At 52.9% G+C, this 25,901-nt stretch overlaps 4 protein-coding genes across 9 annotated transcripts in view; 1 reads left to right on the top strand and 3 right to left on the bottom strand.

Moving 5' to 3' along the window:
* Positions 1-1,682, bottom strand: part of Rnf123 (ring finger protein 123) — a 29,971-nt gene extending 28,289 nt beyond the window's left edge. Inside the window, exons 1-2 of one of the 5 annotated variants that reach the window (XM_057766458.1) lie at positions 1,578-1,682; positions 81-259 (exon numbers count right to left, since the gene is read on the bottom strand). In XM_057766458.1, coding sequence (XP_057622441.1) covers positions 81-162 — 82 coding nt within the window. In that variant the 5' untranslated portion in view covers positions 163-259; positions 1,578-1,682. The other 4 variants (XM_057766461.1, XM_057766459.1, XM_057766457.1 and 1 more) reach the window with 4 other exon arrangements.
* Positions 1,683-2,818: 1,136 nt separating this feature from the next.
* Mst1 (macrophage stimulating 1) lies at positions 2,819-7,506 on the top strand. The gene is made up of 18 exons (XM_057767233.1): positions 2,819-2,870; positions 3,533-3,680; positions 3,763-3,875; positions 3,965-4,079; positions 4,157-4,293; positions 4,373-4,493; positions 4,581-4,699; positions 4,856-5,051; positions 5,211-5,341; positions 5,429-5,531; positions 5,645-5,781; positions 5,865-5,900; positions 5,982-6,090; positions 6,392-6,469; positions 6,640-6,786; positions 6,867-6,973; positions 7,065-7,204; positions 7,345-7,506. Exons 1-18 carry the CDS (start codon positions 2,819-2,821, stop codon positions 7,504-7,506), a joined length of 2,151 nt encoding a protein of 716 aa, XP_057623216.1.
* Apeh (acylaminoacyl-peptide hydrolase) lies at positions 6,797-17,400 on the bottom strand. Its single transcript, XM_057767232.1, has 22 exons — positions 17,302-17,400; positions 17,094-17,226; positions 16,490-16,616; positions 15,865-15,958; positions 15,703-15,778; positions 15,450-15,613; positions 15,152-15,289; positions 14,964-15,055; positions 14,847-14,887; positions 14,640-14,761; positions 14,085-14,145; positions 13,017-13,114; positions 12,005-12,056; positions 10,705-10,793; positions 10,241-10,379; positions 9,704-9,787; positions 9,545-9,625; positions 8,960-9,048; positions 8,676-8,866; positions 8,484-8,586; positions 8,290-8,396; positions 6,797-8,205 (listed from the first exon to the last, which is right to left on the bottom strand). Exons 1-22 carry the CDS (start codon positions 17,311-17,313, stop codon positions 8,100-8,102), a joined length of 2,199 nt encoding a protein of 732 aa, XP_057623215.1. The 5' UTR covers positions 17,314-17,400; the 3' UTR covers positions 6,797-8,099.
* Positions 17,401-18,808: 1,408 nt separating this feature from the next.
* Bsn (bassoon presynaptic cytomatrix protein) overlaps positions 18,809-25,901 on the bottom strand; it is an 89,187-nt gene continuing 82,094 nt past the window's right edge. For both annotated transcript variants that reach the window (XM_057766456.1, XM_057766455.1), the window contains 2 exons: positions 25,716-25,808; positions 18,809-22,685 (listed from right to left, as the gene is read on the bottom strand). The gene's annotated coding sequence lies outside the window, so the exon portion shown is untranslated. The remainder of the gene's footprint in view (positions 22,686-25,715; positions 25,809-25,901) is intronic.

Here is a 25,901-nt window from a genome sequence, read left to right on the forward strand (position 1 = left end):
CGGGGGCCCTGGGCCCTCCTGCATTTTCCCTTCCTTCTCCTTCCCCCAATACAAACTGCACCCTCCCTGCCAGTCCTTACCTGTGACCCTGGACTTCTCAGCATCTGAAGTCAGTCTATAGCTCTTTCGGGGAAAAGACATGCCAGCCCCCTTGGATGCCATCCTTCATCACTCATGGGCAGCCAGTGGTCCTGGAGGCTGAGCCAGATGCAGAGTGTGTCTACTCCAGGCTAGTCAAAGGCCCACACAGACCTCAGTCCTGCAATGGGAGGAAGGCTTGGGAGCCGGTGAGACTGAACCGTACACATTCACACACGTACTAACCTAGGGCCAGGGTAAGCAGGGCTCCCAGCTTTCCACACAGCAATGATAGATGAGGATCTAGGCTGATGCCAGGGATGCTGTGTCCCACACTGTCTCAGTGCCCCATGCAGGACCTAACAGAGACCAGACCTTGGCTCTGGGAAAATCATATCAACATGTCCAAAGTGAGCTGGCCTAGAGTAAAAACTCCTATATCCACCTTAGTCAAGGAGTCCTGCTCATATTCAGAAGACAAGACCCTATACCACATTCCCTCAAGTATAGACCACCTGCGGCCACAAGTCCCTCTTACTCCCCCAGAGTAAGAGCTTTTAGATACCTTGTTTAGCCCACGTTGCCTCTTTTTTCTTATCTACGGTCTCATTGGCTTTCTTGTGCCCCACCCCCAAGCCTTCTACCCTATGCAATCACCACCCTAGCCAAGATCACGCCATAGGCCTTCCTGCCACGGTCTATCTAGCCCTTACGTGGCTGCAGCTGCTCCAGAAACTACACCCACTCCCCGATGCCTGCCTCACTCTAGAGGTGTGCTGCACGACACTGTAGTCAGGAGACAAGAGTGGTTAAGTTTACAAAGTTAAAAACTGAAACTTTCAGTTTCAAGAGTTCAGCGACCACACGGGACTGCAAACTGCAAGGCACAGGTGTGCCATCACCACCGGCCCACAAACTTTATTAGCCTTTAGTCACTGCCTGAGCCAGCCAGCCATTTCTTTTCTGCAGCCCACTCTTACCGCACCCCAAACAGGCCCTCAGCTCCCGCCACAAACCCTTGCCTGCATGCATCAGGCTCGGGAAGGTGATTCTGCTGCTGTGCCTCCCTACGGAGACCCTCGATGGACACCACAACCGGTCCCCCTTATGTCGGAACAGTGGCAAGACTTACTGGACACAGTTATTAAGAACGGGAAGCCAGCCTTTCAGACACTCATTCTGGGGTTCAGGTGTAGAGGATTTAGAGGCGGAACCTGCGCCTGCCCCGGGGCTCCCTTGCCGCTCCTAAGAGATTCAGGCTCGGAACCGAACCGACTAGGTCTGAGTGGCCAAGGACGCCAAGGGCAGCGCATGCTTCCCCAGGTCGCCTCCGCCTGGCCCCAAGCTCCGGAGGACCTGTCAGGCCAGCTCCCGCCGGGAGTCCTACACCGCAGGCCTCGGCACCCCCAGCGGCAAGCGCTGTCGCACTGAATCGGCCCGGGGCCTCGAGGGAAGCCACCGGACCCTCCCGGCTCACAGCCAGGCAGCCTCTCACTCACCCCCAGCCTCAGCCTCCGCGACCGGCTCACAACATCCGCCCAGCTTTTCGGCTACGGCACCCGTCCAGGGCCAAACCGCTTGCCCGCTCGCGCGCCGCTCCTCCAGCCGCGCACGCGCATATGCACAGACCTTAACAGGCCCTTGGCACCAGAAAACACTCCCCCGACTCCCACCCTCCCACCGAGGTATTTACCTCTGTTTCGCCTGACGGACCAACTGTTTCCGAACCCCGCCTAACCTAGTCCAGCCGAAGCAGGGGACTATATTCTAATTGGTCCCTAAGTCACCTGTCTCAACGCCTACCTTGCTTGGAGGCCTGACCCACATGCAACCTAAGACACCTGAAAAGCCACTTCTGTCAGCAAATTTGCTACCTGTCACACCCGCGCACACCCCCTCCCTGCACCAGATCCAATGAGAGGGTTTGCTCACCTTACCTGGAATGACACTTCTGACAGGCAGCGCGTGTTCCTAGGATCTGCTGCTAGGGGTGTGGGCTGACCAGCCTACAGCCGGGACTCAACTGATAAGGTGGTTTGGACGGGGAGAGGCAGCGTTAGGGTTGAGAAACAGTGTTCCTCACTTTACAGGGAGAAACTGAGGCCCGGAAAAGTGTACTACAGGGGCTGGGAAATCTTGGCAGCTCCTGCTAGCAGGGTCTTTAGGCATATAGATAGGTGACGGCAGTGATAATGGGTGGCACACCTGTGCCTCGCAGTCTAGTACAGCCACTGTAGTTCCAGAACTCTCGAAATGTGGCAGTGTAAGTGAAAAATTCAGTGTTTAGCTTTGGAAACGTAATCACCTGCATGGTCGGACTACTGTGACCAGCACACCTCTGTAGGGAGGCGGGTGCACGGACTTTTGCGCAGTTCCTGGAGCAGCTGCAGTGACAACAAGCTACCTAAGGGACCAATGGAGGACTCTTGGCTGTGGTGGGGACTGCATAGTGTGTGTGGGGGGGTCTGCCTCAGGGATGCCCAATGTGTCCCCACAGAACCCTCCTGTCTACTAAACGGAGAGGACTCTTGGGAATCTAGCTGCATTAGAAAGGCCTGTGCACTTGACCTAAGGGCCTGAGGCCTGACCCCCACCTAGCAACGAACACCTAGTGTCAGTCAAGCCCAAACAGGTTCAGAGAGGGGGTGTGGAGCCAGAGTCACCCAATCCTCTAGGGACACATTTCACAATTTCCGGGATGGGGCTGTGGTGGGTCACAGTGCAGCCTCCAGCTATGAGTATGGGGTGGTTTCCCCTTTTGCTGCTTCTGACACAGTGTCCAAGGGCTCTTGGTGAGTGTTGCCCACCCTGATCCCTGTTTGCCTTTTGGAGAGTCTGCCCCAGGCCCCTATGAATATTCTCGTCAAGAGTTTACTTTTCTGTTGGGCAGGGGTTAGTGACCTTGGCCTGCTGAGCAGAGCTGAGAAGGCCTGGGAATTCAAATCTACACTGTTCAGGCCTCCATTAGAACTCATGCTGAAACAATGAGACAGACCTGGGACCACAGAGGCTAGCCAACACAGAAGGCGTGGCTCCTAGGCCTAACCTATAGCTAACATAAGCCTTTATACCGGCACTGGTGAGAGCCCAGACTTGGGAGTCAGAACGCCGGAGATGTAGTCTTCCCTAGATAGTATCTTCACTTTGAGTCCAAGCATTGTCATTTGAGGGATGAGACAGGCAAGTATCAGAGGGCAAACACCACCACCCAAATTCTCAGGGAGTAAATGCATTAGACCTGAGCTCTGTGCCAGGCTTACAGACTAGTTATAATCCCTGTGTCCGGGCCTGCCTCCCCGACTCAGTGGATGTAGGGGGGTTAGGTTGGCCCTTGAAAATACACACAAGGTCCACACAAAAGACCTTGTATTTGAGCCCCTAAATGAATAAAACATGGGACGTGTTACGATACATATACTGATATGCCGGCCATTTCCCCATGCCCATCCCGCAGGGCAACGCTCACCATTGAATGACTTCCAGCTGCTCCGGGGCATGGAGTTAAAGAACCTCCTACATACAGTGGCTCCAGGACCATGGCAGGAGGATGTGGCAGATGCGGAGGAGTGTGCAAGGCGCTGTGGGCCCCTTCTGGACTGTCGGTGAGTGGCTAAAGTCGCCTAGCTACGGATGAGGGTATGAGACTCTGGGTTACCCGTTAAGCTTGTGTCCGCTGCTCCCCAGAGCCTTCCACTACAACCTGAGTAGCCATGGTTGCCAATTGCTTCCGTGGACTGAGCACTCGCCCCACACACAGCTCTACCAGTCAAGTCTGTGTGATCTTTTCCAGAAGAAAGGCAAGTGGGAGTGGAATGAAACAGGGTGAGCAATGGGGGGGGGGGGGCGAAGCCTCGGCCCCTGCTGATCTTCCCTCTCTTGCTTCCAGACTATGTACGAAGCTGCATTATGGACAATGGGGTCAGCTACCGAGGCACTGTGGCCAGGACAGTTGATGGCCTGCCCTGCCAAGCCTGGAACCGCAGGTTCCCCAATGACCACAAGTGAGACAGATACATTGTTGCTGGTCCTGAGGCAGACTTCCCCCAGCATGCAATGCAGTGAGGTTCTCTGCCTACAGGTATAGGCCCACACCAAAGAATGGCCTGGAAGAGAACTTCTGCCGAAATCCCGACAGAGACTCTAGAGGTCCCTGGTGCTACACAACAAGCGGCAGCGTGCGGTTCCAGACCTGCGGCATCAAGTCCTGCAGGGACGGTAAGCAGCTGGGGTCAAGACTAGGGAGGGAGCGGCAGGACTGCTCCCACCCAGAAACACACTGGTCCTATGTTTACAGCTGTTTGCGTTTCGTGCAACGGCGAGGATTACCGTGGCCAGGTAGATGTTACAGAGTCGGGTCGCGAGTGTCAACGCTGGGACCTGCAACACCCTCACTCGCACCCTTTCCAGCCTGACAAGTATGTAGGCAGAATCCTTATTCTGAGGATGGGTCTCAGCCCTACTGCGGAGGGGCCAGAGTCCCAGAGTCTTGTTACTACCCCCAGGTTCCTCGACAAAGCTCTGAACGACAACTATTGCCGTAATCCAGACGGATCTGAGCGGCCCTGGTGCTATACCACAGACCCGAATATCGAACGAGAATTCTGCGACCTTCCCAGTTGCGGTAGACTGCAGGGACAGGGCAACTTGGCAAAAAGTGGCGGGCGTGGCTCAACGGGGGGGGGGGGGTACTAAAAGTTAAACGTGTAGAGAGCACAGCCTGCCGAGTACCAGACACCCTCGCCAGGCAAGCGTAGCTCCAATTGCAGCTTTCGGACAGGGCCCAACCTGCCACTGACCACCAAAGCATCCAAGTCACACCGGCGCAGCAAGGGCAAGACTTTGAACTGCTTCCGCGGGAAAGGCGAAGACTATCGAGGCACAACCAACACCACTTCTGCGGGTGTGCCCTGCCAGCGGTGGGATGCACAGAGCCCACACCAGCACCGTTTTGTGCCGGAGAAATATGCTTGCAAGTGAGGTGACAGATTGGAGCATGGAGAGTGCGCCTTGGGTGGGGGCGGAGCTTATGGGAAGGTGCGACCTGGGGGCGGAGTCAACCGGTTCCAGCCTGCTGTGGGCTGGCTGGCAGGCTAGGTGGGACTCCACCCACTATAAGGGAAGTGCCTGTTCAGGGACCTTCAGGAGAATTTCTGCCGGAATCCTGATGGCTCCGAGGCGCCTTGGTGCTTTACATCTCGACCTGGTTTGCGAGTGGCATTTTGCTACCAGATCCCGCGCTGTACAGAGGAAGTGGTGCCAGAGGGTGAGGCTGGAGCAGGAGGTACAGAGCCAGGGCAGGAACCAGGAACCGACCCTGGGGCTGACCGCTGCCCTTGCCTGCCCACCACAGGCTGCTACCACGGTTCAGGTGAACAGTATCGCGGCTTGGTCAACAAGACCCGCAAGGGTGTTCAGTGCCAGCACTGGTCCGCGGAGACACCACACAAGCCGCAGTGAGTGTGAGCCCACAACCCAGATTGGACCCTAACTCTAGGGGAAAATGCCTTGGCTTCTCATATGTGAGCCCGAAGTGGACCTGACTGGCTTGCTATGGACCAATCCCTAGATTCACATCCACCTCAGCACCGCAGGCGGGATTGGAGGCCAACTTCTGCCGGAACCCAGATGGAGATAGCCATGGGCCCTGGTGCTATACTTTGGATCCAGCAACCCTGTTTGACTACTGTGCCCTACAACGCTGTGGTAAGTGCTGAAGATGCTTCCCCTTGGCTGGGTTTCACCTCCGAAGACCGGCTCCCTTAACCTGAATGAACTTGGTCTTCTAGATGATGACCAGCCACCATCCATCCTGGACCCCCCAGGTACGGGTTTGGCCAGTTGTGGGTACGGCTTCTTTGACCCTGACCCGCACTGAGGATTTCATCCCCCCATCCGTCCCCCAGACCAGGTGCAGTTTGACAAGTGTGGCAAGAGACTTGACAAGAGCAACAAACTTCGTGTGGTGGGGGGCCATCCTGGGACCTCACCATGGACAGTCAGCTTGAGGAACCGGTGAGGAAAGGAGCTGAGGGGGAAGGGGAGGGGTGGGAGGGAACTGTGGTTGGAATGTAAAATGATTTTTTTTTTTTAAAAAAAGACAATTTACAGGCTCAGCAGTTTTTTAAATACAGTTTTAAAAATAAAATGTTTTGTCAAAAAAATAATAAAAAGGGCCTGAGGCTGTAAATGTAAACACTGGGGTCGTACCAGCAGAGGATGGATGCCTGGTCCTGCACCCAGAGGTCCTGCCAGAACGGCAGGTCTAGTGTGTGTCCCAGGACTCACTGTTGCTTCTCCTAATCTACCACTCTAGACAGGGCCAGCATTTCTGTGGCGGGTCCCTAGTGAAGGAGCAGTGGGTACTGACTGCTCGGCAATGCGTCTGGTCATGGTGAGCCTCCCTTGGGCTTAAGGACGGGGTCTCCCCGCTTACCTCGTTCCCCCTCTTCCTGCCATTGCCCCCACCACCCCAGCCACTTTCCCCAGAAAAGCCAACAAGCAAAGCTGTTGGAAGAGCTGACTAGGAGTCAAGAATGGTCTAGCAGAGTATCTTTCTCCCAGTCATGAGCCTCTCACAGGATACGAGGTATGGCTGGGTACGATCAACCAGAACCCACAGCCTGGAGAGGCAAACCTGCAGAAGGTCCCAGTGGCCAAGACAGTTTGCGGACCTGCAGGCTCCCAGCTTGTTCTGCTCAAGCTGGAGAGGTAGGTGGACAAGTCAAGAGGGTGTGAGGTAGGGCTGGCCCTGTGGTCATAGGTCCTGACTATCCCCATTCCTGCTAAAGACCTGTGACTCTGAACCATCATGTGGCCCTGATTTGTCTGCCTCCTGAGCAGTATGTGGTACCTCCAGGAACCAAGTGTGAGATTGCAGGCTGGGGTGAATCCAAAGGTAAGCACAGTGCATAGACAGATTATTCCAGGCTGGGCAGCCCAGCATTGGTTTGACTGAGGGCCTCTCCTTACCATCCTCCTCACTCCAGGTACAAGCAATAACACAGTCCTTCACGTGGCCTCGATGAAGGTCATCTCCAACCAAGAATGTAACGTGAAGCACCGAGGACACGTACAAGAGAGTGAGATGTGCACTGAGGGACTGCTGGTCCCCACAGGGGCTTGTGAGGTCAGTGGAGAGCTCCTGGGCCAGCCTGGGAAGGGTTTGGGAGCTGGAATTGTACTATTTGATGACCAAGAAGATGGGAGTTGGGGGGAGGCTAGTCACTGCCAAAGTCCAGAGCCCTCACCAGTTCTCCTACCTGCCAGGGTGACTACGGGGGACCACTTGCCTGTTATACCCATGACTGCTGGGTCCTAGAGGGACTTATAATCCCTAACAGAGTATGTGCACGGCCCCGCTGGCCAGCTATCTTCACACGTGTGTCGGTATTTGTAGACTGGATTAACAAAGTCATACAGCTGGAGTAGGCCTGGTTAGATCCCTTAGGGATGACAAGACTTCTCAAACATAAAGCAACCTTTCTCTCTGTACAGAGCGTGCTTCATAGTCTCTGCTTCTATGGAATGAGCTGGTGACTCCTTTCGGGGGTGTGGGGGGGAGTTTAGGACCAGCACAGATCTGGTTAGGGGTTCTGATCCTGGAAAAACTTCAAAATGTGTGTACTGTGGATGGGCAGGGTGTCACTCATGTCCCAGAGGCATTTCTGGGAATGCAAGGACAATGCAGAGCATTTTCCAACAGACGGGACTGTAGCAGGGAGCTGTTGTCTGCACAGTCCCAGTTGGCCAGGACAGATGACAGCGATGAATCCACTATGGATGTCAAAGAAGGCCAAGGGTTTCTGATCCCCAGGGTGAGGTCTAGGGATGGCTTGGTACAAAGTACCAGCACAAACCAGGCTCTATGTCCTCATTTATTATGACTATGGAGTCCATATTCCTCTGCCCACTCATCCAGAGTCCGGAGCCCAGGAAGCCTCTTGGCTGTTCTGCCAGATCCTGGAGTTTACCAAGAGCAAAGTGCGAGATGAACTGGTCAGTTCCTACAGAACGGTAGAGCTTCAGCTGCCCAAGTGTGTGTGCAGCCAAAGCACAGTATTCATGAAGCTGTCTGACTCCACCTCCACCTCTGATAGCGCGTGGGTGCTTTTGGGATAGAGCAGGAGCCTGTGTGAGAAGCAACACATGAGGATGGAGGGTCCCGTCCTGCTTACCTGCCGCACGCTGCCAGGACTGTCCTCTGACACTCACCGAACAGGCACATTCCGGGCCTTGAGGGCACGGTAATACTCCATACCCTGCTTGAAGGGTACACGCCGGTCCTCCTGGCCCAGCATCAGTAACACTGGTGTCTTTACCTAGGTGTATGGGGAGCAAGGAGCTGTGGTGAGCTGAGCTCTGGATTCTGGAGGATGGGTGATACACAGAGAAGGGGACCTGGGTACCTGAGGGATGTACTTGATGGGTGATTTATCCAGCATCTCCTTCCACACATTCAGATCTGGCAGGCAGTCATTGCTATAACGGAAGCCAGTCTCCACCACACACCTATAAAAGGCCAAGCTCATGCAGACTGCAGGATCTCCATGGGAATTTGGGGGTGGAAGGAAGGGCAGAGACCTTTCATGCCCACTCACCAATCAGGGATGTCTGTGGAGCCCATCATGGAGGCAATGTTGATCACAGGGTTCCGGGCTATACAGGCACTGTAGGTCTCTGGGTACTGACCAATCAGGTGGCAGGAGAGGAACCCACCATGGGAACCACCCATAAGGGCCACACGGCTTGCATCAAAGTGTTCCTCCTGGAGCACCTGCTCCACTGCAAACTAAAGGGTGGGCAGAGGATACTGCAGCTAGCTTCCTGTCAGCAACAGAGCCATGAATCCACCCTCCCTGTCAGGAGCCCAGCACCCCGCTACCTGGACATCCTTCACATCCTGGTGACCCACATTGCCTGGGAGAGAAAGGATGCTGTCTTGGCCAAAGCCAGTGGAGCCACGGTAGTTCACTAAAAGTAGGAGACAAGAGTTTTCTTAGCCCTCTGGACCCCCATTCCATGGATCAGTGAAGCAGGCCCGAGAACCAGCTGCATTACAGGCTGCTGAGGGGACGTAGTCACGAGAGAGTCCACACCATCCTTTCCATGGAAGCCTCAAGTAATCCTCATGATCCCCAGGTTACAGAGCCAAAGGCTGGGTCACAGCAATTTCTTCTTCTTCTTTTTTTTTTAGTGGCGGTTTCTTTTTTATTTTTTCAAGACAGGGTTTCCCTATATAGCCCTGGCTGTCTTAGAACTCGCTCCATAGTCCAGGCTGGCCTCGAACTCACAGAGATCTGCCTGCCTCTGCCTCTGCCTCCTGAGTGCTGGGGTTAAAGGCATGTGCCACCACGCCCAACCCTGGTAGTGGCTTCTAAAGAAAGAACTAGAGAAAAGCCTAATGACTAGAGCCATGGGGTATCACAACCCAAGGCGACCTCTTCACTGCACTGAGCTCCTTTCTTACCCAGTAGCACTGCAAAGCCCATCTTGCAAAGCATGGCTGGGAACAGCATCCAGGCAGTGACAAAGGATGAATGGGGTCCCCCTGCAGAAAGGAAAAAGAAGATGAATGGGCCAGCTAGGAGGGGTGGTAGGAAGGCGAGGGCCCTAGGGAGATACCTACCGTGGGGCATGACCACCATGGGTACCTGGGTCTTATCTGGAGGGTTGCTGGGCTGCAGAAGGATTGCTTCAAAGTCAAGGTCAGCTGCAGGGAGAAGGCAGTAATCAGCAAGACCAGTGCTACTGCTCAAGGGCTTCCTCCTCAGCTAAGGCCCCATAGCATGAGTCTGATCAAGAGAAATAGGCCAAGGTAGCCGACACCATGACACATGGACTCCCAAGGCTTCTGCTCTTCCCGCCTAGTCAGAGCCTGACATCTGAAAAGATCGCATTCTGGCATAGTCACATAAGCCTCGTGTGCGGTCCATTTCCTTTGGGCCTTTGTTTTCTTACCACAGAGGCTATGCCCTGGCAGGACCCGGTGGTGGTTACCACAGCAGGCACTCAGCTCTCTGGATGCTACTCGCCATGAACATAAGAACAGATAATGTTTGGAGGAAAAACCCCAGAAACCCTGAAATGTGAGCTCAGACGGGTCACCACATGCTGTGTGCTGGGGACCTGGAGAAGGTGTTCATCTGCTGTTGGCCCAGCTCACCATATTGCACATTCTCTTGGTCTGGAGGTGGATGTAGCACACGGATGCTCCAGTGGATGTCAGGAATGGGCTCAGCCTCCTCTAGGGACACCCACGACACAGACTGTTCTTTCCCAGCAGGAGGCAGGAACCCAACTTTCTGCCAACGGGAAAGAAAATGTCACAGGTGGCCAGCTCTCAGGAACGCATCTCCAAAGGGCACAGCACAGATTTCTGTGAGTGGTTTACCAATTACACCCACATATAAACCACTCCTTACCACTGCCATGTTTCTTGGCTTTAGGTTCTTCTGTCGTCATCTTGTTCAGGACAGCATCTAGCTCCTACTCACGAGTGCTGTGCTCAGTTGGATCCCAGTCTCTACCCTTCTACACGCTGACCAGCATGGTCAGCCTTTGGACTCATTTCTAAGGCCTGAAAGCTCACAACTCCTGTCTTCTAGCCTGGAACTCACCAATACTCACCAGGCTAGGGGGCAGGTTGGGTGTGGAGAACTGGGCCACCATGAGGTCCCGATCAATCGTAAGCAGCTTCCAGCTCCCACCGGAGGCCCCTGGAGAAATCAGATGATAGTAAGTGCCTGGTAGGGGCCTCCACATTTGTACCTTCAGCCCTGAGACCACTTCCTCTGAACACCTAACTGCACATGCCCTGGGTCAGCCTCCTGTTCAATCCCTTGCTCGTCTGACAGACCCTGGCTGCGCTCAGAAACTGCCAGACCTAGGGACACAGAAAACTACCAAAGTACTCTACCCACCCCAATAGCTGCGGTGTAGAAAGGATGGCAGCCTAGTCCAAAGCAGGGTCGGGGAAGGGGACCGGATAGGAGTCTATGGTTTATCTGCTCACTTATTTACTTATGTATGACAGAACCTGTGTGTGCTAGACAAAGGCCTTAGCAGTGAGCTATGTGCCAACCCAGAGACAGAGAAATAGAACAGAACTCTGACATCCATGGTGGTTTGAATGAAAATGGCCCCATGGGTTCACAAGGAGTGCACTATTAAGAGGTGTGGTCTTGTTGGAGGTATCTGTGGCCTAGTTGGAGGAAGTGTGTCATTGGGGGTGGGCTTTGAGGTTTCAGAAGCTCAAGCCAGGCCCAGTGTCTCTCTCCTCCTGCTGCCTGCGGATCTAGAGGCAGAACTCTGGGCTCATTCTCCAGCACTATGTCTGCCTGAGCGTTGCCTTGCTTCCCACTATGACGATAATGGACTAAATCTCTGAACTATAAGCTAGCCAGCTCCAATTAAATATTTTCCTTATTTAAGAGTTGCCATGGTACTGGGTAGTGGTGGTGCATGCCTTTAATCCCAGCACTTGGGAGGCAGATGCAGGCAGATCTCTGTGAGTTCAAAGACAGCCTAGCCTACAAACTAAATTCCAGGACAACTGAGATTGTTACACAGAGAAACCCTGCCTCGAAAAAAAAAAGTTGTCGTGGTTATGGTGTCTCTGAGACAACACCTTTCTGGGGGAGTATGTAGGGTCAGAACAGGTGGAGAATCCAACTAAATCAACAAAAGTTTCTCCAAGGTTTGGGAAGGAGGTAGATGACTGACAGTTGGCAAGGAAAGTGTGCAGACTTTCGGGTAGGGAGGGCTATGGAGCAGGGCACAGGAAGGCAAGTGGAGCAAAGGTGGCAGTGTACCGCTTAGATCCTAAAGGCTGTGGGACAGTCTAAGAGTGACGGAGAGTGCCACCGCTGCCCCCACTCCTAACCCATCCACCGCCCTGCCATCACCCCTGCTGCAGAAGTCTGCTCACCAGCTGTCAGGGAGGTAACACTGCCCGTCTGGGTGTCCACAGCAAACAGGTCCTTAAACAGAGGGGAGACCACATATACCACCACATTCAACAGCCCTATGGGTCCTATCCCTATTTTCTTTCTACTATCTTAGGGACACTTTGGCCTATGGTGGAGGCTACTCTGTGCACCAGGGAGTAGCATGGATCGAGATTCAAATCTCAGTTCCTTCATAATTTACGGGCTATTTCCAGGCAAGGTGCAGGAACACCACTGAGCCCTACTTGAGGATGTGAGAACAAATGACATCACATCTAAAAGACCATGGTACACTATGGGCACCTTCACTTATCCTTCAAGAAGAACTCATCCAACACCTGGCCTTACAGTGTTGAGGGACCTATCTCAGAGACAGCCCCAGGTTTTCCATGGGAAAAACAGGCCTAGGGCGCTACCGTGGGGCACCATGACATCTGGTCCCCTCAAGGAAAAGCAAGCCTGTAGTATTAGGAGTGGCGGGCTACGTTCCTGGCACCTGGCCACCCACACGGCTAGCTTATTCCCCGAAATAATTACACAGAAACTGTATTCTTTTAAACATTGCCTGGCCCACTAGTTCCAGCCTCTTATTGGCTAGCTCTTACATATTGATCTAACCCATTTCTAATATTTTGTGTAGCACCATGAGCTGGCTTACCAGGAAAGATCTTAACCTGCATCTGTCTGGAGTGGGAGAATCATGGCGACTCACTGACTCGGCTTCTTTCTCCCAGCATCCTGTTCTGTCTACTCCGCCTACCTAATTTTTTGTCCTATTAAAGGGCTAAGGCAGTTTCTTTATTTAACCAATGAAATTAACTCCTCCATCACAAGCCCAGCAGGAGGCTAAAAAGGCTTGAAGGGGCCAGTAATTATGACTGGGACTAGGCATTCCTGTAGGCGCAGATACTCTGCCCCAGGTCCTGGACTCCTTGGCCGACAATCATAGGGCAAATGTTGATCTTACCTCTCAACATAATTAGGGGCTCTCACCTGCCGGCTGCGCTGTGCTGAGTCAAAGACCACTCTCCGGCTGTCGGCTGACCAACATCCCAAAGGCAGAAGACTGCAGTAGATCCCAGAGAAGTCCTCTGCAAAGACAGAGGGGCTTGGGCTGCATCAGAGAGTGGAGGTTTGGGGGGTGGGGTCAAGGGGAATTTACCCAGGACCCCTGAAATTTGTGGTAGAAATGATAGTCCCATACATGAGGGTACCCTTACAATGAGAGTTTAGTGAGTAGGAGGTGGAAGGGGAAGGGGGAAAGACTTCTGAGAGCCTGAAGTTCACTTCTGAGGCGAACATGGATGATGTTCCCTTTGGGGCTCTGGTAACACGTGTTTGTCCACTAGTGCTGGGTACAGCAGCTGGCACAGGATCTCAATAGCCCCACCCTTCACTATAATCTTGTTCAGAGGTAGAGATAACCACTCTTTCCACAAACGAAGACACAGAAGCCCATGGAGGCCAGAGCACTATCCAAGGATAAACAGCTAATGGGTAGAGCTGAGATTCAGACTAGGTCCCTATTACTGTCTCCTTGCAAACCAAAGAAGACGTGTGTGTGCTAAGGATGAAATATGGGGCTTTGCCCGTGCTAGCCGCGTGCTTTACTACAGGGCTATATTCCCGCTGTATCCCTGCAACTTTGTCCACTGGACCTGCCCACTAGATTCTTGGAACTTTCTGGGTAGCTTGAGAAAACAAAACTTTCACCCCATATCCTTGAGATGACCTAGGGTTGCAAGCAGAGCTGCAAACACCTGATGTTCTGTCTCTTAGCCAGGAGCCACCCTTCCAGAGGAGCAGCTGACTGAGCCTGGACAAAGGTTGCAGCGTGGAATACAGAGTATTCCCAAGCGCTTCTCGGGCATAACATTTCAATCTAGTACTCTTTCTGAGACTCATCCCAAGCCAGCTCGGGCTGCTAGGATCTAAGTTTCGGTCTTCAACTTTCTATTACCCATAGTGGGGGCTGGGCACATGGCTGGCCTAGCAAGGAGGAGGAGGAACAGACAGCAGAACTATACACTTTACTGATTTCCCCTGCCAGGCACCCCTCACCTCCCAGCTGCCGAGGTACAATGTCCACCACCACTGAAGTGACCTTGGTGTACCAGTCATACTGCAAGAGAACACAATGGTCAAACTCACCAGAGCAGGGATCTCAGGGCACAGAACACTGTGTATATCCCTTTCAAATGCAACTTTGGATACCCTTGGGGAGTGGTGGGGGCTGATATATCTCCTTTATGTTAGCCTGGATCAGATGCCCACAAGGATCTCAGATAGGCATGTCCCTTGGGCTTCCAGAAGATACCCAAGGTTCTTCTTGGGCAGGGGCTGGGGCTGTGTAACCCCCCACTATATCCTAGTTCCTTAGAGAGCCTGTTACTTGTGGATGGGAATTAACAGACAAGCATCTCTGTACTTGGAGGATGCTCTTGAGGTTGTGAGCCCTCAGAGTACTCAAGCCTGTGGTCCTTCCTTGAAAAGTCAGACTACTAATACAGTGAGGCCAGGAGAGGACCCTGAGGGGGGAGATAATGCTGGCCCTTTGCCTCGCATCCCCCAGCAAGAAGCTAACCACCCTTCTACCGCCATCCACCTCCAGCTCACCAGGCAGAGCTGGCCACACTGGTGATGAGGGAGTAGAGACGGATACTGCAGGTAGACGATGCGACACTGGTCTGGGCTCAGCCGCGGGGAACAAACAGCCAGTGAATCATCCGAGAGTAGGTCTAGGCCACACAGAAATATGAGCATCACACAGACGGGAAAGACTAACGCACGTCAGGAAAGCACATGTGGGTACCAGTCACTCACCACACTTTCCCCCGCTCAGGTCCACATAGTACAAGGCTGATCTGGAAAGGTCAGAAAGCCACTCAGCTCCGTGGTCGGATGGACCGTAGGACCCTCTGCCCTGCCCCACTTCCTCACCTGCGATTGGTGCAGAAGCGGATACCTAGCCGGAAGGGCTCGTGCCACCAGCCCACAAACACCACACCTGTGTCTCCAGGGGCCCAGAAAGCCTATAAACAAGACCACAAGGGAGGTATAAGCAAGGGGTACTTGCTCGAGCAAGGCATCCCAACTACAGGAGGGGCACAGGTCAACTTGCTGCTGACCTGTCCAGGGGACACATGTTCAGGGACGCCCTCAAGCACTGAGATGTTGCCACTTTCAATGTCCAGCACGCAGAGCACAGGAATGCTTTTGGAAACCATGGTTTCTCCCCAGTCTTCGTAAAACACAAACTGATCCCCCTGAGAAGAGAGGACACTCGATGCTCAGAGTGTCTACAGAACTTTGCCCTGCCTCCTAGAAGCTAGAGCCTCCCCAGGTCCACAAAGCGCAGTGCGGGGAGTATACAGAGTTGTAGGGCAGCTGGGCAGGACCTTCACAACCTGGCCACATCACAAGCACCTTGATGGCCTGGTCTGGCTTCTTCGGCCTGGTCATCTCATCATCACTGGCACTGACGTCCAAGGCTTTGGTTTGAAAGAAGGACTCAGCCTTGGGGCGCTTCTTCTCCGCCACATACAACAAGTGTGTCTCTGAGTATGACCAGGAAAGGCAGCCAAAGCAGTCTGGATGCAGGGAGGGACGATTAGGGGGAACCCAAGGCTATGGTTGCCCCATCTTCCCACCCTGCCTGCTTACCAGCCGGGGGCCTCACCATCCTCATAAACAGGCCCATGTTTCTCCAGGGCTGACAGGTTGAAGCTCTTGAGTTTCCGGTTCTTCTCCCAGACCTGAGGACACCTGGGCATCAGGCTGGCTGCCTTAGTTGTGGGGCTAAGGGACCTATGGCCTGCCACCTTATCCCTTGCGGACTCACCTCCAGGAACTGTTTTTCCTCCCCTGGGGTTGTGCCCCCAGCCTTGCGCAGCACAGCTTTCATGGAGCCCGAAGGAGACTCTCTGCTCAGCAGCCTGAGTATCGGGGTTTCAGGTCAGGATTACACCAAACCCCCAAATAGCCCTGTGCTTCCCCTTTCCTGGTCACAACCTCTTAGGTGAGACTCTCTCCTTCCTTTCTTTATAAACCATCATTGGTCTGGTGTTGTAAGATCAGAGGTGGCAGCACAGGAGATGATCTATCTCCCAGCTACCTCCTAGGTAAGTCCGAGACCCCATCCCACACCAGCCCACGAAGCACTTCCAGCCTCAAGCTAGCGGACCTCGTTTCTCTCTTCCTTAGGTGACTTGACTCTCTCCAGATTCCCAGGGACCTAGAACCTGGTCTGGAAAGAGCTTCTAGTATTTAGCAGGCCCTATCTCCAGAGACCAAACAAGCTCTCAAGGAGCAGACACCTGGTTCTTTGCTCCCCTCAAGCTCCCCAAAGTTGTCCCTGCAGGGGATAAGTAAAGAGCTCTATGCCCTAAGAACACATGGCGGGCATTTGGAAAGGCTGGCATGGTAGGTGGCTGTGCTCGTGTCTGCAAACCTCCTCTCACACTTACTCCCCCCGGGTCTCCACACTGTTGCCTGCAGGCCCGGCAAACACCACCGAGTCTCCATCATGGAACACTAGGTACTGGCGGCAGAATCGGATGGTCTCCATTCGTTCCAAGTCCCTCTGAGTCCATTCTGCAAGGGAGGCATGAGGGTGTTCAACTTGTTTGGACCAGTTTGGGTCACTGCCCACCAATCAAGGCCTACCTTGCCCAATCTGTATCCAGACACTGTGAGTAAAGCCTGGGCAACGATTCCCTTGACATAACCTAAGCCCAGGCTTCCAGAGCCCGAGCGGACAGCCACTTGGAGAGAACCTACTGCAGACCGACCGTGGAATTTCCAAGGCAGCAGAGCACATGAACGGGCCGGAGAGCCCTGTGAGGGCCACACTGGCACCCAAGTCTGAATTTGACTCCTACACCTTCAATTCATTCACGGGCGTGACTAACCAGTAAGGCCAGTACAGTTCCCAAAACACCTGTGCGCAGGAAAGCGGCCCGGTTTCCTCCCCGTACTCGTGTGTGCCGTCAAGCAGCGAGCCCTCCACATTCCCCACCTCGCCATCTGGGTGCACTGCCCATCGCCACCCAGTTCCCTCGGTCTACACACCAGTGTGCACCGTCCGATAGAGGCCCCCATACTGCGTGGTGACCTCCGGGCCCAGGCAGGCGGCGCTCAGCGTAGGCTGGCGGCTAAGGCCCCGGTACAGCGCTGCCGCCTCCTGGGGCTCACTCAGCAGCACCTGCGCAGGGGACACACCAGGGTCAGGCTCGGCCCGGGCTACGGAGGCCACGGGGGCCGCGGGTCGAGCCCTCACCTGACGCTCCATAGCCCTTCCTTTCAGTAGAAGCTAAGGCCCGGAAGTGAGGCTTAGGGGGCGGGGCCTAGGGCGGCCCCCCGTTTCCGCTATACCCGAAGGCGACCTGGGACAGGCAGAGCCACTCGGCGGGAGGGCGGAGCCTATGAAGGAGCCGCCCCGAGGGGCGGGGCGGTAAAGTAGTGAAAATAGACTAGGCAAGTGGGAAGCGGAATCTGTGAATCGAGTCCTGGGCCTTTTAGAGAAGGGAAGCTGTGGGTACCCGAGAAGTGAGAGCGGACGTGTGGCAGCGGAATGCAAGAGCCGGTGTCCGGGGATAGGCGAGGTCTGGGAGGGGCGGAGGAAGACCGATTGTGAGCAGAAGGCTGCCAAGTCTGAGAGCAAGCCCTGAGCATTCGAAGGGCGGGGCCTTAGAGGAACGCCTATGAGGCCTTAAGGATGAGGAGGGGAAGGGCGGGAACCGAACACTAAGACTAGCGGGTCCGTGGAACCTGTAGCGTTGCGGGCGGAGTACCCGCACGGACTTCCTTTAGCTCTGGGGCTGATTATGAGTTCTCGCCCCATCTACTGTAGTCCAGACGGTTACCAGGAAAATAAAGCAGGTTCCCGGGCGAAGCCCTGGGGCACTGGCAGAGAAGGGCAATGCTGAACTCTCATGAGAGAGTGCTGTCTCGGCTTATCGATGACCAGACTTCCCAGAAAGTTATCTGTTTCCACAGCCTTAACCCGCCCTTCTCAGTAACTCATTGCTGCGAATGGTGAGCATGCTGGGTCTCAGCCTAGCACAAAAGGTCCTGGTGGGGTCAGGCTACACGTGAGAGCAGCGAGCCCAGGCAGGCAGTCTCCTGCTCGAGACACAGGACTAGGCTGACTTAGGTGACAACGGAGGGTTCGGCAACTGTAGGTATCGCCCCTCCTCCACACAGCTCGGACCGGTCTGGTCTTTTAAATCACCTCTGGGTCCCCTTGAATGAGGGCTTTCCTTCTTACCCAAAGCAAAATTGGTATTCTTTTTTATCTGTTTCTTATTCTCTAGTGATTCTTAGTTTCTCTATACAGTTCTGGCTTCGAACTCAGAGAGATCCACTTGCCTCTGCTTCCCAAATGCTGGGATTAAAGGTGTGGGCCACTACACTCAGCTTGAACTATTATTGACTGACTATGTGGAACTAAGGTCTCTCAGCCATGAAAAAAATTCTGAGGTTGGAAAAGGCAGGCAGATGTAAAGTTTGCTTGGGAGCACCAGGGGGCAGCACTTGCATATCTAGCTCCTAAGACTCAGGATCCTGAAAATGCCCCTTGGGATGGCATTGGCTTTGAACTGACCTTTGCACCTTTGGGTAGGGTCATTTTTAAATGGCTTGGTGTGTTCTCAGTCCCACTTGTATCAACACTTCTGAAATCGTGCTCTTTTCCACTTTTTTCTTTAACCGTGGAGAATATCTTACAAATTTGGGTATTTGCTTGTTTGGCTAAGTTTAGAAATCATCCCAAAGACAGTCTGGAGGTTGTTTATATCAAGTCCTTTTATTTTGATACCACAGAAATACCTTGTCACAATACAGGGGAGGGACACTGAAGTACCACGAGTTCTCACAGAGCACAGGAGGACGGCACACAATTCACAAGGTCATGTGGAGGACTCGGGTCATTGCACTTACAGCTGTAAACTTGTTGGTTTGACTTTGTACAGCACTCCTCCCCCTCAAATAAAGAAGGAGAGAAGGAAGGAGAGGGAAGGAAAAGCAAAAACAAGACATGGAAGCTACAGGGAAAATGTAGATGGCCACTACTCTCCAGGGTTCCACACTTGGAGAGGAGCTGATTTGACCCCAGAGATTGAATGAGTCTCATGCACACACGCGCACACACACACACGCACACACACATACATTCATGTACACGTGCTTACACACACAGTATCTCACGACTTCTATGGCTCTCCGGTGCCACCTGGTGCATATGGTAGCAAGGTGCTGGCACCCAGGGAGACAGAGATGGCATCTCCAAGGAGTTTCAGTTTATTAGATCTGTCCCTCTGACCCTGTTGGAGTCCATGATGACAAATATTTACAGCATGGGTGGAGAAGGGCTAATAGGGCAGGACTGTACCATCAAGGCAAAGGACCTGCCTGAAAAACTCCCCAAAGGCTCCAGAATACAGGCCAGAATTGCTGCCCTTGCTGGTCTCTCATTGTGGACCCTGAGACCATTTGTCCTACCCACGGAATAGGAAGGTAACAGTAGGAGGGCTATCACTATGAAGGGAGTGTGTTGAGGCCTTGGGTAGGCAGAAGAGGGTTCCCTTGCTTATGACACTGAGAGTGGGAAATGGAGAAGGTCTGGACTCTACCCAGAGACTTCTTACCCATTTGGAGATGCACCCAATGTGTTCTGTGTCCTACAGCAGCTAACGCTGGTCCCCAAGCCTCAGGGTGTCATAGCCCCAGTCAGCAGAAGGACCAGGATATTGACCTAGAAGACTATGGCAGCCATCTTCACAATGGGGCAAGTTTCTGTCCTGTGGGGACAGCCAGGGATGTAGTGGCAGATATCAGAAATGTCAAACTCAGAGTCTGGCCAGAAAAGAAATTTGCTGAAAAGTTAATATTTAGAGCTTAGTGGGCCTGCCAGAGGTTGACCTGCGGACATCCTGCCTGCTCTCAGCTCCAAGTTCAGTCCCTTGACTATGAGTGGAAAGGGTTACTGCCACGATCCCAAGTATCTAAACAATGGACACATCCCATACAGACCTGGGCCTCAATGATGGCCTTCAGCCCTTGCTCAGATGGCCTCGTACAGCCTAGGTCTGATCTCTGAGATGTCCGATAGCATGAAGAAAGCCAAATCCCCGGAACTCAGGGTCTTAAGTTGGACACAGCTTCGACTGTCCCATGCACAGCTGCCACAGGTGGGACAGGATTTCAGTCTAAAGAATTTGTAGGCCTTGTTAAAAAAAAATCATGAGAAATGTGGACCCCTGAGAAATGCATGGTACAAACCAGAGCACTCTGGAGGAAGGTCGAACCTCAGTGGGTCAGGCAGGAGGTCTACCTTACTTGTGGATCAGAGATGCTGATAACAGTGGAATACTTATGCCTCAGAGGAGAGGGCAGGCAAGTCCTGGAGACAGATGTGGAGAAGACCACATGTGCCCTTCAGTAAGTTTTGCTTCTGAGAAACGTTCTGAGCTCAGCTGGAAGCTGTTATGTGAGTAGTTACTCTGGATATTTTCAGTCAAAGAGCCCACAGCCAGCTCTTCCTGGGAACCCTATGACCCTGGCTCCAGTCCAGATCTCCTGGGTCACGGTCCTTTGAGACTCCTCATCACGAAAGGGAGGCAAAGAGCAGGGTTAGTAAAGATCTAGGGATCCTAGGGCACACGCCCAGGCTCTGCTCTCGACTTCTGCCTCTCCACAGATGTGGCCCAGCCTTGCCCTTGGGCAGTGCCCCACTGCAAAGCAGTGACCATATTCTTTAGGCTCAGGCCTGGGGCAGGAGGGAAAAATGATAAACAAGCAGAAATCCTACAGCAAACCCACAGAACGTCCGTACGCATGCATCCTCTGCAGGCTCCGATCACTGTTCTCAGGTTTCTTTTTTATCTGCTATCGCGGACAGATAAAAACAGCAAGGTGTAGGGGGGCCTCACTGCCTGCTCCATGACTTGGCATACTCAGGTATTTCTGGCAGGTCTTTACTAGCTTGTGCAGAAGGCAGGGAGAAATGCTCCTAAAGGAGAGGGTTGGAGGCAAAAAGAACTCCAGGCAAGAGGGTCGAGCATTTAAAATGAATGAAATCGTGCAAAGAGGCTGCGAGCTGTGCATGCTCCACTGCGAGACAGGCACTGACCCACCCGGCAGCAGTGAGTCCTGCCACAGGTCAAACATGCCACATACTTAGAATTTACACATACACATACACGCGCACGTGCACACACGCATGCTCTCACTTTCTCTGTCTCACACATACTCACTCACACTACACAGAAAGTAGGAACAAGGATTGGTTGGGGTAGTGATATGAGCAGATCTATCCAGTTTCTCAACTGCATGTTTGCAATTAACTCCTTATATGTAACATGGAATTTATTAAATATTAACAGTTGTCTTTGAGGGTTTATATTTCATTGCATAGAACATTAGAGATGAGACTTGTGGCTGTGCCCGAGATGAAGGGAGGCCTCCAAGGGAAGGGCTTTGAGGAGGCATGCAGCCCAGTCCACCAGGTGAATGGACAGAATCACACTCCCCTCACCCACAGGGCTCCGAGCCTTTCCCTTGGCCGGTGCGTAAGTCCTGGCTCCTCTGGTCTGAGCACACCCACTGCTGATGGCTTAAGAAGGTCTGGAATTGCACAGTAAACAGGCGGGCTGAGGGGCCTCCCTAGACCTCGCCTTGGGTTTGTGCTCTTGGTGGCCTGCTGCCCGCTATTGCTTCTAAATCAACATTTCTCCCTGTGCTGATCAGGGGCAGAGAGCAGAGAGGAAACCAAACCATCAGTCACAAGGTGGTGGAGGAGACAGACAAAGGGCTAAAAGCAAAGAAAAGAAGGGAAGAGAAAACAAAACAAAACAAAAAAATGTTCATGAGGTATACATGTAAATCAAACTGGAATGATTAAGGCTGTTCTTGAAATCAAAAGAAATCCCCAGGTGTACAGACGAGGAGCCGGCTGGTCGAGACAATGGCGGTGCTGCTGGGTGCTCACAATGGCTGGGGGGATGGCTTTAGGATGATGGCAGGCATGCCTGGTATGCTGCCATCCACAGGCTGGGAGATGCCTCAGCCGGTGCCCACGCTGCTTTTCGGTGCTATGGCCTCTTACGTCAGCGATGAGACAGTGTTAGGTCCTAATGTTTATAAAGTTCTCCCAAACCCATGCTGACCATGTGGAGGTCTGCTCCAATGTCACCCGGGTGGGCAGGGTGGAGGGGGCAAGGCCTTATGGCCACAGAGGGGTCCGGGCCAGCTGGAATGTGAAGGAAACGGAGCCTAGGGCCCCCAGCCCTCAAAGCCCCTCTCCAAGGCTGTGGAAAAACTTCTGGCATCTTAGAGGAAGGGCAGTGTGCACCCAAACTCTGTGTATAACGCATTTGAAGCCTGGCTGGCCAGGCCGCAGGAGGCTGTGGGAAGAGCAGCAGACAGCCAAGCAGCAACAGTGTTCTGGTGTAGGCTCCTCTCTCCCAAGGACGGCTGACCTGAGGAAGGCAGGGTCTCTGGGAAGGACAATGAAAAGGTCCCCCAAGCCAATGGTCCCACTGGTCCAGCAGATGCTTCACCTAGGTAGCTGCTGTTAGGAAACGTCCTGCGCTCTGATGGGGCCTGCCTGCTGTGGCCACATGGTGTGAATCTTTGGGCCAAGGGTTTGCCAGATTGTAGATGCTTTGAAAAGAGGAGAGAGGGAGGGAAGAAAGATTTTTTTCCCCAAGAACCCTGGGCAGTTTCCCGCCCTCCTCATATTGCTCTCAGACATTGCATGTGTGATGGCCAGGGTCTTCTTCACCTAGACGATTCTATCCATCGAGGCAAGTAAAAGTTAGTGTTTGTGCAAGTTAAAGGTCATGGAAAGAAGGATTCGAATAAGGAAGAATCAGATCTCCAGGACAAGACCTCCCTTCTCTCTCTCCTGTTTGAGACAACAGGATCTCACTATATTGCCCAAAATGGCACTAGAGTGACCCTCCAACCTCAGCCTAGGGGGTACCGGGGCTCACAGGCACGTGCTACTACTTGATATTTCTTTTTTCTTTTTTTAAATGTGTGTGTGCACACACATGCATATGGAGGTTAGAGAAGATCTTGCAGGAGGTGGATCTCTTCTACCTTCTACCGTGTGGTATCCAAATGCAGGTTGACAGGCTTTGGCACAAGCATCTTGACCCACTGGGTCCTCTTGATGACCCTCGGCATTTATTTTGTAAGAAGAGTTCCTTTTTGTTTTGCTTAAGAGTAAAGGAAGCTCTGAGTAGTGGTGGCGCACGCCTTTAATCCCAGCACTCAGGAGGCAGAGGCAGGCGGATCTCTGTGAGTCCGAGGCCAGCCTGGGCTACAGAGCAAGTTCTAGGACAGGCTTCAAAGCTACAGAGAAACCCTGTCTCGAAAAACCAAAAACAAACAAAACAAAGAAAGTGTAGGAAGCCAGGTATGATAGATAGTACACATCCATAATCCTAGCTTTAAGCAACACAGGCAGGAAAATCACAAGCAGGAAAAGCTCATGACCAGCTTGATCTACACATATTGAGTTACAGACCAGTCGGTCCTACAAATGAAATCCTGTCTCAAAAACACAAAAACAAGCCGGGCGGTGGTGGCACACGCCTTTAATCCCAGCACTTGGGAGGCAGAGGCAGGTGGATCTCTGTGAGTTCGAGACCAGCCTGGTCTACAAGAGCTAGTTCGAGGACAGGCTCCAAAGCCACAGAGAAACCCTGTCTCGAAAAACCAAAACCAAAAAAAAAAAAAAAAAAAAAAACACAAAACACAAAAACAAACAGGAAGAGTGGGAGAGATGAGGTTTTGTTTCACAGGGCAAGCATCTCTAGCTCATCTCTGAAATTGGCATAAAAACACCAGGAGATGGATACAGCAGCTCTGACCACTTAACCCAATTGTTGGCCCAGTGCTGGACCCAGAGGGAGATCTTAACTAGGAAGCTGTGGTCTCAATGGCCTGCCTACGCTGTGGCTGGGCATGGAGCAAAGTACACCCATGCCACCTTTCCTTCTAACAGTTCTCAGGTCCCAAATCTAGGCTGGCCCTGCCCTGCGCCATGGGCTGTCCCTCCCTGTGCCCTGAATAGCACTTGAGAGTTTATATTTGTTCCAGGGAATGCCAAGAAAACGTTGAGCTGAGAGAGAAAGTGGCAGGGTGTGCACCACCCTAGAGCAAAGCCAGGGTGGATGCAGGCAGCACGGCGGTTGCTGTCACCAGCAGAAACCCCAAGCTCCTTACATTGGTCTACCATACCCATCCAAAGGCTCCAGCCACTGTGCCCCTCTGCTATGGTTTAGTAGTGCTTATCTTTGCCTGTCCCTGAAGCCTGGAGCTCCACTCAGTACCAGAACCTTTGCTGGCACTGCGCCTCCGCAAGCCTTCGGCCCTGACTGCTTTCTTTAGGGCAGCTCTTACCGCTCCAGAAACCCCGCTTTGCAATGCTTGCCACCTGCCGAAGTCCCTTTCAAGTTGACTTTTATTTATTTTATTTACTTACTTATTATTTTTTTGTCAGATTTCACTATGTAGCCTTGGCTGGTCTGAAGTTTGCTCTGTGGACCAGGCTAGCCTCAAATTCAGAGACTGTTTGCTTCTGCCTCCAAGTGCTGGACCAAAGGTGTATATATGCTACCATACATGGCTAAATTTTTATTTTGAAATGTACTTATTCTTTGTTTCCATTAATGGACCGCTGACTTGAAAGGACAGAAACTTGGCTTTGATTCCTATGTTTCCAATGTCTAAAATAGGGTTTGGCACATACTTGGGGCTCGACAAGCATTTGTTGAATAAATAAATAAGAGATTGGACCTTTTCAGTGCCTTGAGACTCCTGAAAAGATGGCAGTCCTTGGGATTTCTTCGCTATCACAAGCGCTTACTATCCAAGGCTCCCTTAAAATGACTTGCTTACTGGCTGTGGGCCCCACCATGGCTACCCACAAACCTCCACAGTCTTAACTCTAGAGTGGAAAAGGAGCAGGAGATGCGAGGCCTCCTGCAGAAGGCATGATAGGTGATTCCTGACTGAGCAAGGAGTAGCGGCAAAACAGGCAGGCTATTCTCCCCCATTCTGGGTGAGGCTTTTCCTCTTCTGTCCACAGAGGCAGGGCCAAGGCCAGGACCAGGGCAGGCTCCAAGAGGAGCATCCCATCGTACTTGACCACTACAGTCTAGGTGGAGAGGGCTCGGACCCTGAGCCTTCCCGTTCTCTGTTCTCTCGTTCTCTCGCTGACTTGACCTAGAATGGGGCTGAGACTGGCTGACCAGTGAGCGCTTTCCCTCCGTGTTCCTTTTCTACCTGCCTCTTTCCCTAGCCCCCTCTTTCTCTTGTGAGTCACACACGCACCCTGTGAATCTAAGAGTGTCTTGATTTCATGACCAAAGCTGCTAAGTTATTTAGAGTTTGGAGACACCAGCACCCAGCATCAATGTCTCCAGTGAGAGCCATAGTCTATCCTGTCCTCCAGGATGACTTTTAACTCAGACCCGAAGTTGTAGGGGTCTAACTGGCTTCACTGGGCCCTTCCTCAAGGACAGCTGATTCAGCACCGTGCCAGGTAGCACACTGTCCCTGAGGGGGTTGCTATACCCAGCCCAGCTTGAAGAAGCATACCAGTTGCTTTTTAGTTCATACTTTCAGGAATGGGGCCCTGCACTCACTTTTCAGGTACCATAACCGGGCCCTGACACTCACTGTTATACGCAGAGTCCAGAGCTGCGCCCAGGCCTTTGACTCCAGAGATTTTTCCACAGCAATGATGTCATCTTTCTTCAGATCTTCAGGAGCCTGAGGAGCAATGCAAAGGAAGGCTGTGAGTTTTACTGCATTGCCTGCTTCCTACAGCCCCAGATGCCCCATCATGTTGGCAGCGTGGCCGGA

This window comes from Chionomys nivalis, chromosome 4 (genome assembly GCF_950005125.1).
Source record: "Chionomys nivalis chromosome 4, mChiNiv1.1, whole genome shotgun sequence".
Classification (NCBI taxonomy): domain Eukaryota; kingdom Metazoa; phylum Chordata; class Mammalia; order Rodentia; family Cricetidae; genus Chionomys; species Chionomys nivalis.

Excerpts from the sequence above, each read along its gene's own strand:
- Mst1 (XM_057767233.1), top strand. The coding sequence starts at position 2,819 with ATGGGGTGGTTTCCCCTTTTGCTGCTTCTGACACAGTGTCCAAGGGCT. Across the intron at positions 6,091-6,391 it reads ACAGTCAGCTTGAGGAACCG|ACAGGGCCAGCATTTCTGTG; the intron begins GTGAGGAAAGGA and ends CTACCACTCTAG. Across the intron at positions 6,974-7,064 it reads AGGCTGGGGTGAATCCAAAG|GTACAAGCAATAACACAGTC; the intron begins GTAAGCACAGTG and ends TCCTCACTCCAG.
- Apeh (XM_057767232.1), bottom strand. Across the intron at positions 15,959-16,489 it reads AGTGTGGAGACCCGGGGGGA|GCTGCTGAGCAGAGAGTCTC; the intron begins GTAAGTGTGAGA and ends CCCGATACTCAG. Across the intron at positions 15,290-15,449 it reads AGCCAGACCAGGCCATCAAG|GGGGATCAGTTTGTGTTTTA; the intron begins GTGCTTGTGATG and ends CTCTCTTCTCAG.